At 49.4% G+C, this 12,994-nt stretch overlaps 1 protein-coding gene across 2 annotated transcripts in view; it reads left to right on the forward strand.

Moving 5' to 3' along the window:
• The window catches only part of DPYSL2 (dihydropyrimidinase like 2), a 148,885-nt gene extending 136,692 nt beyond the window's left edge, over positions 1 to 12,193 (forward strand). For both annotated transcript variants that reach the window (XM_001371288.4, XM_003339866.4), the window contains exons 12-14: positions 3,569 to 3,748; positions 5,163 to 5,328; positions 9,356 to 12,193. In XM_001371288.4, coding sequence (XP_001371325.2) covers positions 3,569 to 3,748; positions 5,163 to 5,328; positions 9,356 to 9,447 — 438 coding nt within the window. In that variant the 3' untranslated portion in view covers positions 9,448 to 12,193. The remainder of the gene's footprint in view (positions 1 to 3,568; positions 3,749 to 5,162; positions 5,329 to 9,355) is intronic.
• The last annotated feature ends 801 nt before the right edge of the window (positions 12,194 to 12,994 follow it).

Here is a 12,994-nt window from a genome sequence, read left to right on the forward strand (position 1 = left end):
GCAGAACTCTGGGCGGGGAGAAGGACGTTGGTCTGAGCCGTGTGCAGGTGTCTGCGTCCCAGAGAGCTCCCCCGTCCCACTCGCACCCCCGGGACCCCCCTCTCGCACACACACGCAGATACACGCCTACACAGACACACAGACACACAGACCCCTCCCCTCCCCACTGAGCCAGGAGTATTTCCCAAGACCTCAGCGGATGCGCCCTGCTTGCCCAGGGGGAGCTCAGCACCGCAGGGACATGCTCTGCTTTTCTTGGCATTCGCTGACCTCAGCCATTGGAGGGACGACGTCTCTCCAGTTGGGACTTGGCTTTCCTTTTGGTCTAACAAATGCCTGGGAAGCCGGACGAGGCTGGCTCTAGCACTTTGGGGCTCCTGATCTTCCCCTGAGCCCGCCTCGCCTCCGTCTTTCCCATTTCGATTGGGAGTGCCGTCACCTTGCTGGTCACCCAGGGCTTCTTTCTTTCTTTTTCTTAACCCCCACCTTCTGTCTTAGAATTGATACGAAGTATAGCAGTTTTAAGGTGGAAGAGCAGGAAGGGCTAGGCAGCTGGGCTTAAGTGACTTGCCCAGGGTCACACAGCTAGGCAGGGTCCGAGGCCAGATTTCGGCCCAGGACCTCCTTTCCTCAGGCCTGGCTTTGGTCACCCAGGCGTCCTCGCTTGGCTCCTCTCTCATCCTCCTGTCCCCTCTATACTCAGTCAATTGCCAAATCTTGCAGACTTCCCTTTTGCAGCAGCTTTCAAATCCATCTCCTGTCCACTCACAACAGCTCAGCTTCAAGCCCTCGTCACCTCTGACCTGGACTAAAACAAGGATCTCCTCTACTTCCTCCCCCTGCCTCCAGGCTCTGCCCTCCGAGCCCTTTCCCAGGAACTCGCTAAAATGAGATCTCAGAAGCCCACGTCTGATGGGGCCCTTTCTCTACCCAGAAGGCTCCAGAAGGGCTCATCTGCTGCCTCGAGCAGCAATGCTGAGTCCTCTGGCTACAGCTCACCTTTCCAGACTCAGCCAGCAGCTCCTCCTCTTCCCCTGAGGTTCTTTGTCGTGACTTTTGTTTTTTAATTTTGTGTTTCATCTAACAAGGATTTATTTCTCTCCCTCTGCCCCCCCCCCCCCACTCCGCCCCATCTAAAAGAAAAAAGAGAAAACTAAACCCCTGTAAAGAGCGGGCAGAGCCGAGCAAATCCGACCCCCCCCGGCCGTGGCCAAAACTGTCGGGAATTTGCAGAAACTCCTGTGTGCACGTATTGTTTTCCCTGGAAATACTGTCCGCTCCAGGAGGCCAGGGCTCTTTGCCGGTGCCTCGGGGCCCGGGCCCAGAGCAGTGGCTGGGCCCCATCATTTTGTTAGGTGCTTACTCAGCTTGGTGTGTTCTGCTCGGCGAGACGGGAAGCCCAGGCTCTACGGCAGCAGATGCTGCTTTAGAAAGAGCAACCTCGGCCAACATTCGGGTAGTGCCTACTGTCTGCAGAACGCTGCTGGGTGCAGAAGGAGCGGTACTGCTTAGATGCCTAATGGAAATGGAGCCAAGTCTCAGGGTTTCACCTCCCTCGGGCCGCAGGCCCCTCCCTTCTAAGAGGAAATATTTCGACTTAATGATCTGAGACCCTTTTAGCTCTAACTGTGATCCTCTAGGATAGAAATTGCCCCAAATTTACAGCTGAGGAAACTGAGGCATTAGAGAGGTATAGTGACTTGTACACATGCACCTCTTTGGTATGTGAAAGTGTGTGTGAGAGAGAAGGGGGGGGGAGAGAGACACGGAATGGGGGGAGAGATGGAGAGAGACAGACAGACAGAGACAGAGACTCAGAGAGAAAGAGAGGACACACAGACAGAGAGAAGGAGAAAGAGACAGAGAAAGAGAGGCAGAGAGGGAGAGAGACAGAGAGAGGGAGAGAGACAGAGAGACAGAGAGAGGGAGAGAGAAAGAGAGACAGAGAGAGGGAGAGAGAGAGACAGAGAGACAGAGACAGAGGCAGAGGCAGAGAAAGAGAGAGAGAGAGAGAAAGACAGAGAGGAAGAGAGGGAGAGAGACAGAGACAGAGAGAGGGAGAGAGAGAGGGAGAGAGAAAGAGAGAGAGACAGAGACAGAGGCAGAGGCAGAGACAGAGAGAGAGAGAGAGAAAGACAGAGAGGAAGAGAGGGAGAGAGACAGAGACAGAGAGAGGGAGAGAGACAGAGACAGAGAGAGGGAGAGAGAGGGGGAGAGAGAAAGAGAGACAGAGACAGAGGCAGAGGCAGAGACAGAGAGAGAGAAAGACAGAGAGGGAGAGAGAGACAGAGAGAGGGAGAGAGAGAGACAGAGAGAGAGAGACAGAGATGGAGACAGAGGCAGAGACAGAGAGAGAGAGAAAGATAGAGGGAGAGAGAGACAGAGAGAGGGAGAGAGAGACAGAGAGAGAGAGACAGAGACAGAGACAGAGACAGAGGCAGAGGCAGAGACAGAGAGAGAGAAAGACAGAGAGGGGGAGAGAGACAGAGAGAGGGAGAGAGAGAGACAGAGAGAGAGAGACAGAGACAGAGACAGAGAGAGAGAGAAAGATAGAGAGGGAGAGAGAGACAGAGAGAGGGAGAGAAAGAGACAGAGAGAGAGAGGGAGAGAGACAGAGACAGAGAGAGGGAGAGACAGACAGAGAGACAGAGACAGAGGCAGAGGCAGAGACAAAGAGAGAGAGAGAAAGGCAGAGAGGGAGAGAGAGACAGAGAGAGGGAGAAAGAGACAGAGATGGGGGGGGAGAGAGAGAGAGAGAGAGAGAGAGAGAGAGAGAGGGTGAGAGAGAGAGAGAGCTGAGGCTTAAACCAAGAGTTCCTTTGTTCATTCATTCATTTATTATTTATTAATTACCGACAATATGCAAGGCACCATGCCTAGTGTTAGAAATCCAAAGACAAGAGTGAAACAGCCTCTGCCCTCCAGAAGCTTATATTCTAATGTTCTGTACCAGGTACCAGGCCAGGATCGAGGAGAAGGGCAATGAGGCCACCAATGTCCCCGGAACTGATATCCTCCTGGGGGTGGGGGGGGGAGATGGCCCTAGAAGTACACAGATAAGACAATAAAAAGTCATTTTGGGGGAGGTTTTTGGCTCTTGGTGATGCCTTGAACGGCACCCCAATATTGTCCAGAGGGGTTTCTTGGCAAAGATACTAGAGTGGTTTGCTATTTTCTAATGGATTGAGACAAACCGGCTAAATGACTTGTCCAGGATCTCATAGCTCGTAAATGTCTTGAGTTTGGATTGGAACTTACATCTTCCTGACTCCAGGCGTAGTGCCGTATCCACTGAGCCTCTTTTGGGAGGAGGAGGGCATGAATGGTCAGGAGAGAGAAAGGCCTTACATAGGAGGTGGGACTTGGCTCAGCCTGGAAGGGAGCTAGGGATCCTGAGAGTTGGAGGTGAGGCAGAAGACAGGGCATTCAAGGACTGGGGCACAGCTTGTGCAAAGACTTGGAGGTGAGAGATGGAGTGTGTTGCCATGTTGTTTTTCCATCCCTCCCAGAGCCTTTGCCAGTTCTGTTCTAATTCAGTCTAACGGTGTTTATGCTTTCTGTCCTCCAGTCTCTCGAGTACAACATCTTTGAGGGCATGGAATGCCGAGGCTCTCCGCTGGTGGTGATCAGCCAGGGGAAGATTGTCCTGGAGGATGGAAACCTCCACGTGACTGAAGGGTCGGGCCGCTACATCCCCCGCAAACCTTTCCCCGACTTTGTTTACAAGCGCATCAAGGCCCGGAGCCGGGTGAGTTGTTGGGGCTGCATGAGGGGATTCTCTGTCTACACCCATCCAGAGCTGGGCATTTGGCTTGTTCAACAAGGTTGGCATCAAAGTCTGCCACTAAGACCAGATCTTTTGTTTTTCTCTTCAATCCCGACCTTGTGTCTTGGAATCAGCACTGGGTGTTGGTTCCGAGGTAGAAGAGCAATAAATAGGTAACTGGGAGGCATCTTTCCCTCACATGTAAAATGAGAGGGTTAGTCTAGATGGCTCCAAGGAATGTCCCCGCTTTAGATATGTTGTCTCGAGGGCACCCAGGGGCTACCACGGCCAGAGAAGCAGAGGATCTCCCATCGGGGCTGGAGTTGGGAGGAAGGGAGTTTGCCTTCCTGGGAGGTTCCCTAAATGAAGGCAATCTGAGGTCCCCGTCCCTACCAGGGCGCTGAGTGTGGCCGAGGCTTGGAGAAGCCTTCAGGCCCTGCTTGGTGCCACCATTGAGTAGAAGCCTCTCTGGCCAGGGACTTCTCAAGCTGTCTCTGTGGGTCTGCCTGGAGGATCTGAAAGGCTGGGCTCCCCTTTAAACCTTCCCAGGTCTCCCTCTCAGTATTCTCTGTACTATTGTGATTCCCAGAGGGGAGGGCAGTGGGGCCCAGAGAAGAGGGACTCAGGGTCATGGATACTGAGCTGGCTAAGACCTCAGGGCATCTGGTCTGCCCCCTCCTCCACTTAAAAACAGGGCTATGGTTCAGAGATGGAGCGATGTTTGTTTAGTGAGACAGGCACCGTGCTAAGCTCTGGAGGTTCAAAAGAGTCAAAAGTCAGCCCCCGCCCTCCTGATCTGATGGAGGTGAAGTGCCTCGCCCAATGGGTCCTTCTGTCTCAGAATCAACATCGTGTGTTGGTTTTAAGGCAGAAGAGCAGTAAGGACCAGGCACAGGGGGGTCGAGCACCTTACCCAGAATCACCCAGCTGATTTGGATCTGAAGGCTGATTTGAACCCAGGACCTCCCCATCTCCAGATCTGGTTCTTTATCCACTGAGCTTCCATCCCATGGCACAGAGGATCCTTTGGACTAGACAGAATTTGAAAAGTGAAGTGCATCTAACAAGAAATCATTAGTAAAGGGCTTCATCTCCCTTTTGTTCTTAAAAAGTGCTTTTTCCACATCCCAAGCTTTCTGGTCTGGTATTGCCTGGGGTGAGGAACGTGGTGGCGAAAGCCTGCCACCTGCTGGATGATTTTGTGATGGCTCTTGCCTCTTCCATGTCCTCCTTTCTTTGGAATCTCTTGCCATCCCCCTAGCTTGTTGTCCGGCCTGCTGATCAGATGCAGCCTTTCACAGAAAGATGGGCCCCCCAGGAGAGGACTGGGAGTACTGAGCCCCCCTGAGAAACCCTCACTCTTCAGGTCTCCATTAACTGGCTCTTGTGTTTTCAGTTGGCAGAGCTGAGGGGTGTTCCCCGGGGCCTCTACGATGGGCCAGTGTGTGAAGTGTCCGTGACACCCAAGACAGTGACTCCGGCCTCCTCCGCCAAGACTTCTCCTGCCAAACAACAGGCCCCGCCTGTTCGGAACCTGCACCAGTCTGGATTCAGCTTGTCTGGTACAGATTGACTTACATATGAATTCTTTCAAAATGAGAGCCTTTGTTTTTGACTTGAGATCTTAGAAAATGGGATGTGTCCCTCTGAAGAGCTGAAAACGAGAGGGGGTTTGAGCAATCGATCAACAAACCTTTAGGAAGTGTCTGCTATGTGCAGGCTTTGACAAGGGGAAGGCAAGCAGATTTATTACATTCATTCATCCACCCATCCATCCATCCATCTATCCATCCATCCATTCATCCATCCATTCATCCATCCATCCACCCATCTACCTACCCATTCATCCACCCACCCATTCATTTATCCATCCATCCATGGATCCATCCATGCATCCATGCATCCATGCATCCATTCATCCATCCATCCATCCATCTGTCTATCCATTCACGTATCCATCATCCATCCATCCATCCATCTATCCATCCATCCATCCACCCATTCATCTATTCATCCATCCATCTATCCATCCATCCATCCCTCCATCCATCTATCCATTTATCCATCCATCCATCCATCCATCCATCCATCCATCCATCTGTCTATCCATTCACGTATCCATCATCCATCCATCCATCCATCTATCCATCCATCCATTCATCCATCCATTCATCCATCCATCCACCCACCTACCTACCCATTCATCCACTCACCCATTCATCTATCCATCCATCCATGGATCCATCCATGCATCCATTCATCCATCCATCCATCCATCTGTCTATCCATTCACGTATCCATCATCCATCCATCCATCCATCTATCCATCCATCCATCCACCCATTCATCTATTCATCCATCTATCCATCCATCCATCCCTCCCTCCCTCCATCCATCCATCCATCCACTCATCCACCTACGCATCCATGCACCCATCCATCTACTCATCCACCTACCCATCCATGCACCCATCCATCCATCTTTCTTCCTACCCACCCATCCATCAGCCCTTTTATCATTTCATCCATCCATTCATCCATCTTTTTATTCATTCAAAAATCATTTGTTAAAATGTTTCCTATTCCCAGAACATTATGGCAGATTCTGAGGGAGGTACAAAATTTAGAGAAAAATGGGGCCTCTGACATCATGAATCTCACAGAATAGGAAGGGGTAAGATAGAAACTGAGGAAATGGAAAAATCACTGAACTTCTGTTCAAATTCCAGCTCAGCCAATACCCACTATGTGATTATGGCTGAGTCACTTAGCCTTCAAGAGCCTCAGTTTACTCACTTGTAAAATGGGTATAAAAATACTTTCTGTTCCTCCCTCATAGAGTTGTTCTGGGGAAAGTACCTTGCCAAGCTTAGTGTATAAAATATGAGATACTGTTATTATAGTCATGATATGCCTATCACAGAATCACAGTATTTCAGAGCCCGGAGGGGCCTCAGGGCCCAGTTTGCTCACACTATTGCCCTCAACCGCCCCTTACTATCACACACTTGATAAGTGGTGATCTAGCTTTTCCCTAAAGTCTTCTGATGGAGGGCGGTAGGGGGCAGGCAGGGTGCCACCACCTCTCAAGGCAGCCCATCCTACCCCAGGACAGTTCATTGCAAACATTTGGCCTCAACTGGCTTCTTTTCGACTCCCCTCCCTTGCGTTTGCCCTCTGAGACCAAGCAGAACAAGACTGATCCCTCCTTTGCGAGACAGGCATGGCCAAAGGATGGCGAATCAGTGTCGGGTCTGGGGGTCCTGCTCCATCCTGCTTGGAGGCCGGGTCCATTTCCTACCTTTCAGCCCTCTCTGAGGGTTAGGGGGTCTGGGGCTCTCTAGGGCCCTGGCTGCTGGCTCCAGCCCCCAGCAATGGTCTTTACTCATTTTAGGAGGGTTTCTTGCAACCTGCTTCCATTGGACCATGTCACGGTCAGGTTACCCCTTTCTACACAATGTTTACTTAAACAGAATCATAAGAATAAACATCAAATGCTCCCCCCACCCCTGCCCTCTCCCCCTACTATGGAAGGTAACCTCCTCCCCAACCCTCCTGCACTGTCGGGGGAGCGCCAACCTTGACCCTTTCTGGACTCTGGAAAGAGAACACGTGTCCAAGGCTGGCTGTTTTTAAGACACGCTCTGAGGCTGAAGATGTCTGTTTGCCAGAGGTATTGGCCACGTCAGGGCCCTTGGACCCAGGATCCCCTCTTGGTAATAAAAGTCTCCCAGAGTTCTAAGCAAGTTATTACTACGGAGTCACCTCCTTGCCATAACCCTAAAAGCTGAAATGATAATGCTTTAAGCATTTTAGGGACCTGTTCTGAGTGGAGTGTAACACTGGGAGGTAGGTGCTTATAGGTGTTGTTATCCATATTTTACAGATGGGGAAACTGAGTCTCAGAGGTGGGGTTCGAACCTTTGTTTTCACGTTCGTACAGTTTCTGTCTTTCCTATGGAGGTGACAGTCACAGTTTATTCTTTAGAATAATCCAGAATGAACTCTGTAGCCATGTATAATGTTCTCTTGGTTCTCCCCATTTTGTTCATTATCTCTGTAGTTCTTTCCAAATTTTATTACATCACCTGCTCATTGTTTCTTAAAGCGCAGTAGTATTCCATCAGAATCACGTATGGTGATTTGTTCAGCCATTTCCCAATGGCTGGGCATCCCCTCAGTTTCCAGTTCTTTGCCTCCACAAATTGCTGCTATAACTATTTTGGAACATAGAGGTTATTTTCCTTTTCCCCTGATCTCCTTGGGAAACAGACCCAGCAATGGTCTTGTTCTGGGTCCAAGGGTATACTCAGTGTTATAACTCTCTGGATGTAATTCCAAATTGTTCTCCACAATGGTTGGATCGGTTCACAGTTCCACCAACAATGTATTAGTGTTCTCTGACTTCTTTAAAGCTAATATAGTTCCCATTCCCATACCCTATCAAGACAAAAGAATTACTTTTATCACAGCAAACCTGAGTGGCAGGCATTGACTGTCAAAGATCATTATTCTTATCCCCATTTATAGATGAAATGATTGAGGCTCTAAGAACTCAGTCTTTGAATCCTAGTTTCTTCTGCCTCCAAATGAAGGCCACTTTTCCTTGGGTTGGGCTGGGTTGCTTCTCTAGGACCCAAGATAGACTTGAACAAGACTATATTGATGAATGATGGGTCACTAAAGAGTAAGTCTACATAGAATATGGTTGGGACCCTCCATCCCTCTGACCTCTCAGAATCCTTTAAGATTTAAGATTCATCTCAAGCAATGCCTTTCCCAAAACTTCCAGCTGCATTTGCCCTCCCTCTGTAACTGCCTTGCTTTGAACTACTTTGTGTGTATTTGCATTTCCTCCCTTTATATTTGCATGGCATATTCTTTTTATGTCTATGTTATCTCCTCTCCCTCCTTGAGGGGAAGGATTATTTCATTCTTTTTTTTTTTTAACCCATACTTTCCATCTTAGATTCAATGATGAATATTGGTTCCAAGGCAGAAGTGGGTAAGAACTTGGCAATGGAGGTTAAGTGACTTGCCCAGGGTCACATAGCTAGAAAATGTCTGAAGTCAGATTTGAACCCAGGACTTCCCATCCCCAAGTCTGTTCCTGTTTCATTCTTTATACCTAGACACCCAGTGTCCAACAAGATGCCTGGCACATAGTAGGTACTTAATTCTCGAATGATTGCTCAAATCATAGGAATTAAATATTAAAACTGGAAAGGACCTTAGGGATTATCTAGGGCCATGATGTTGAACCTATGGCACGCATACCAGAGGGGGAGCACTCAGAGCCGTCTCTGTGGGCCCGCACAAAGTCTCCAAAGTTTGTTACTAGAAAACCAGAGGGACTCAGAGCCAGGCTGCTCCCTTCTGCCTCTGTTGAGGACATTTCTCCCATCACCTGCCCCTCTAAAAGGTTCGCCATCACTGATCTAGGACAGCCTTTTCATTTTAAAGATAAGAAGGCTGAGAGCTGATCTGGGAAGTTATCCAATGTTGCACAGGTAGGAAGCTACAGTGACTTGTCTTTATGTCTTTTTTAAATCTAGTCTCTCTCCTCTTTTCTTTTTTTTCCTCCCTCCAGGTGCCCAGATTGATGACAACATCCCTCGCCGTACCACCCAGCGCATCGTGGCTCCTCCAGGTGGCCGTGCCAACATCACCAGCTTGGGCTAGAGCCCCCCAGTCACCGAGCAGCAGTAGCAGACTGGGAAGGGGGGTGAGGGGTGGGGCACCTGAGGACATTGGGTTTTGTTTATTATTATTATTATTATTATTTTTTAGAGCCTGTGATAGTTACTGTGGGGCAGCCAGTCCATGGGGCTCACTCCTGGGTCCCACACTCGGTCCTCCTTACCCTGATGTCACCGATTTTTGCTCACCCGTGTTAATCCACTTTAATTAGCATTACATACATGTTCACACACTGACCCCACAGACAGAATGTGATACGGCACCTCAAAGGTGCAAAAAAAATTGTACAAAAAATCCCCGGTACAGATCGGGTGGTTTTCATGCAGGATCCCTGTTGTTCTCCCAAGCATCTTTCTTTTCCTTGGGCAAGGATGAAGTGAATTCCCGAGAGCTGCCTTTTTCCCCCTCTGAGAAGGAAGAGGGGTGGGGTTGGGGAAAGTGGTTTCAAAATAGGGTGTTGGAAGACCCGATCAAACATTAACTCAAGAGTTTGGGATCGTATGTGAGTTTGAGACGAGTGTTTTAACAGCTGAGCGAATCGAGTTGGTAGACCAGCGGTCCCCCCGCCCAAGGTGGCTCTAGACTGTCTCTGTGGACATTCCATACATTTCAGTCTGGGTCAGCTACTGACACATGGCATCATTTCTCTTTGGCTCCAATACACATCCTGAGTTCCCCTCTCTCTCTTTTTAAGGCTCTCCAGCTCTTGGGTTTGTTTGGTTTTATGGGCTTTGTTAGCCTCTCTCTGGCTTCTGAGAGACCTCAGCCTGGTGGGAATAGCCCTGGATCTCATGGCAGAGAAACTGGGTTCCAGTCCCACCTCTGGCCGTTATTATCTCTAGATGACCTTGGGCAAGTCACTTAAGTCCTTTGCCCCTCAGTTTCTTTGTGTAAGATGAAGGCATCGGATCAGAGAGTCCCGGAGGCCCTTTCTAGCACTCGGCAGATGAGACCCTGGATGTTTGTGTAGACAACATTTTTCTCCCTCTCCCGGCCGCCTCTCTCTAGCCCTGGCATTTTTCCATTGTTGCCATGGGGTCTGGCCTGAGAAAACAAATCGATGGCCCGTCTCAGAATGCCGAGTTGTTCCCTGTTCGGTAAGAGGCCACCCAGCCACCCAGGATAGCCATGTGCTGTCTGACTCACTTTTGTTCCAGTCACAGGGATGGGTTGGCCTGAGCCGTCCATACTCTCTGGTGCCCCGTTGGTGAGAGGTTGAGGGGGAGGTACTGAAGGTGGCCCCCCCGAACAAAGCTAATTGGCTACCGAGGGCATCAGACTGCTGATTGACTGGGCTAACTCGTCCCTTGGCCAGCCCGCAGATTAGAGCAGCTGGATGAGTTGGAGGCTGGTTTGAGAGCGTCCTCTGAGCTCCATTTTATTGGCCCCAGAGACAGCTTTGGAGGAGCTCAGGACCCTCGGAGGCTTGACTCCTTGGGAATGGGCCCCCGTAGAACATCCTGGTGCCCAGTCAAGCCTTTTTACCTCACAGAAGCCAACTTGGTAGAAGAGCAATGTGTAGAGGCCTTAGAAATGCACCCCCCAAATCCTTGGGAATTTTGACACAGGGAAGTCTCTTAATTGGCAAAATGGAGGAGCCATGCCTTTTTGGGGGTTTGTTTTAAACAAAAGGCGCTTCATTGCGCACTGACATCTGCAAACTTAACCCAACGTTGGTGGGAAGCAATGTCTGGCAAACTTACTCTCTACGGGCCAAGCTTGAGCCTACGGGTCACCTCACCTTAGCATTGCCTAGCGTCTTGGTGTCGTGGAATAGTTTCCATTAGCGGAGTCTTCCTCCTCCCCCTCAGTCTCCTACGTTACCGTGATACAATACGTGTGGCATTTAATTCTGTGTGTGTCGACAGGCTCTCTCCCAAAAGCTACATCTGTAGGTCCTTAAACAAGCAACGAGAACCCGAATCTGCTTTTATCGAGTATAAGCAGCGAGCCCTTTCTAGCCAGTCCTCTCGTCGGTGCAGACGCGTTGACTTGAGGTTCTTTGGATTGTTTAGTTTTTCAATTTTTTAAAAGAGAAAAAAAGCACTTTAAAAAGGAATTGGCTAACTTAAAAGACTCTCTCGTCCTCCTCCCTTTTCTCCTTTCCCACCTGCACTTGAAGGAAATTGGAACAAGGCGGACAAAACGAATCTTGCTTCCATTCTCAGCCGTGTTGGCAGCCTCTCTCTGGGCCTTCCCTTGAGTCTCCCCTTTTTTGCCTCCCACATCCACTCATGCCAGTTTCAGTTCTTTTGGTGGTTAGGAAAAACAAGAAAACCCCCAAACAAGCAAACAAACAAACAAGCAAATGAATAAACAAGTAAACGAATCAGCCAACCCCAACAATGTTTGCAGGCTGTGTAAGCATGCTCCCCTGTCGGCTCGCTTTGTGTGTCTGTTTAATGAATGTCCTATGTAAATGCTAAGAGAAAAATGACAATGACTTGGAACGGACTAACTGCAGTGACTTGATGCTCTAAGACATTGTAGGATCGCGGACTAGCTGGATTTTAACCCTTGGCTTTGTGATTGTGAACCCCGAGTGAAGGAGCTGTAAGTGCTAAAGCTGATCATGTGTGTAGACAAACAGTGCTTTTTCTTTTCTTTTTTTTACCACTGTCTTAATGGCAAAATAATTATGGTAAACAAAGTCGTGTTTATTATTCCTTAAGAACTCTGTGTAATATTACCATGGAAACGCCTAATAAAGACAAATGTTGTTGTTTCAGGGCTGTGTGTCTGTGTTGAGGTGTCTGAGGAGGAGGTGGGAGGTGCCCTCTCCATGCTTCTGGGGTTAAAGTACCTACTGGGTGCTGCCAAGGCAATGTGGTGTAATGGATGAGGAGGGTTGGTACTGCCTCGGTGACCCTGCGCAAATAGGCAAATCTCTGATTCCTTGACTTCTAACCCTAGACGTTTCAGAGATACTGACTTGCATAGAAGACTTGAGTTTCTTCCCTTGACAGTTCCCCATAGTAAAGCAATCACAGGTCCAAACCCTATTTCCGGGTAAGCACCAGGAATACAATGATGAAATTAGGACAGTCCCAGTGTGCTGAGGGAGCATCAGATCAGAGAAGACTATTCCAACCATCCTTATCCGTCACAGAGGATCCAAGCTAGCTTTGGTCTCCATCCCTTGGAAAGGGATGACTGATCAAGTTGGCCCACTTTCAGGTTTTTCTGAGGGCATACAGCAACAATGGCAAACCTTTTAGAGACAGGGTCCCCAAACTGCATCCTCATGCCACATGTGAGCTGCCCCCTTACCTCAGATAGGGGAGGGAGGAAGCATTTCCATTGGACTGCTAGGCAGAGGAGCAGGACAAGTGAAAAAATGTCCTCATACCTGGTGGAGAGGAGGAAGGAAGCAATCCCCTCTGGCATGTGTTCCATAGGTTTGCCAACACAGGCACACAGAATTGCTATCTTGACTAATCCAAAGGGCTAGGGAAGCCTGGGAAGAGGTGCCTACCATAGCAGTCACTGGTAATTCAAACTTGTAGCACCTGCCTAAATGCTGTGGCAG

Source organism: Monodelphis domestica, chromosome 1, assembly GCF_027887165.1.
Source record: "Monodelphis domestica isolate mMonDom1 chromosome 1, mMonDom1.pri, whole genome shotgun sequence".
Taxonomy (NCBI): Eukaryota; Metazoa; Chordata; class Mammalia; order Didelphimorphia; family Didelphidae; genus Monodelphis; species Monodelphis domestica.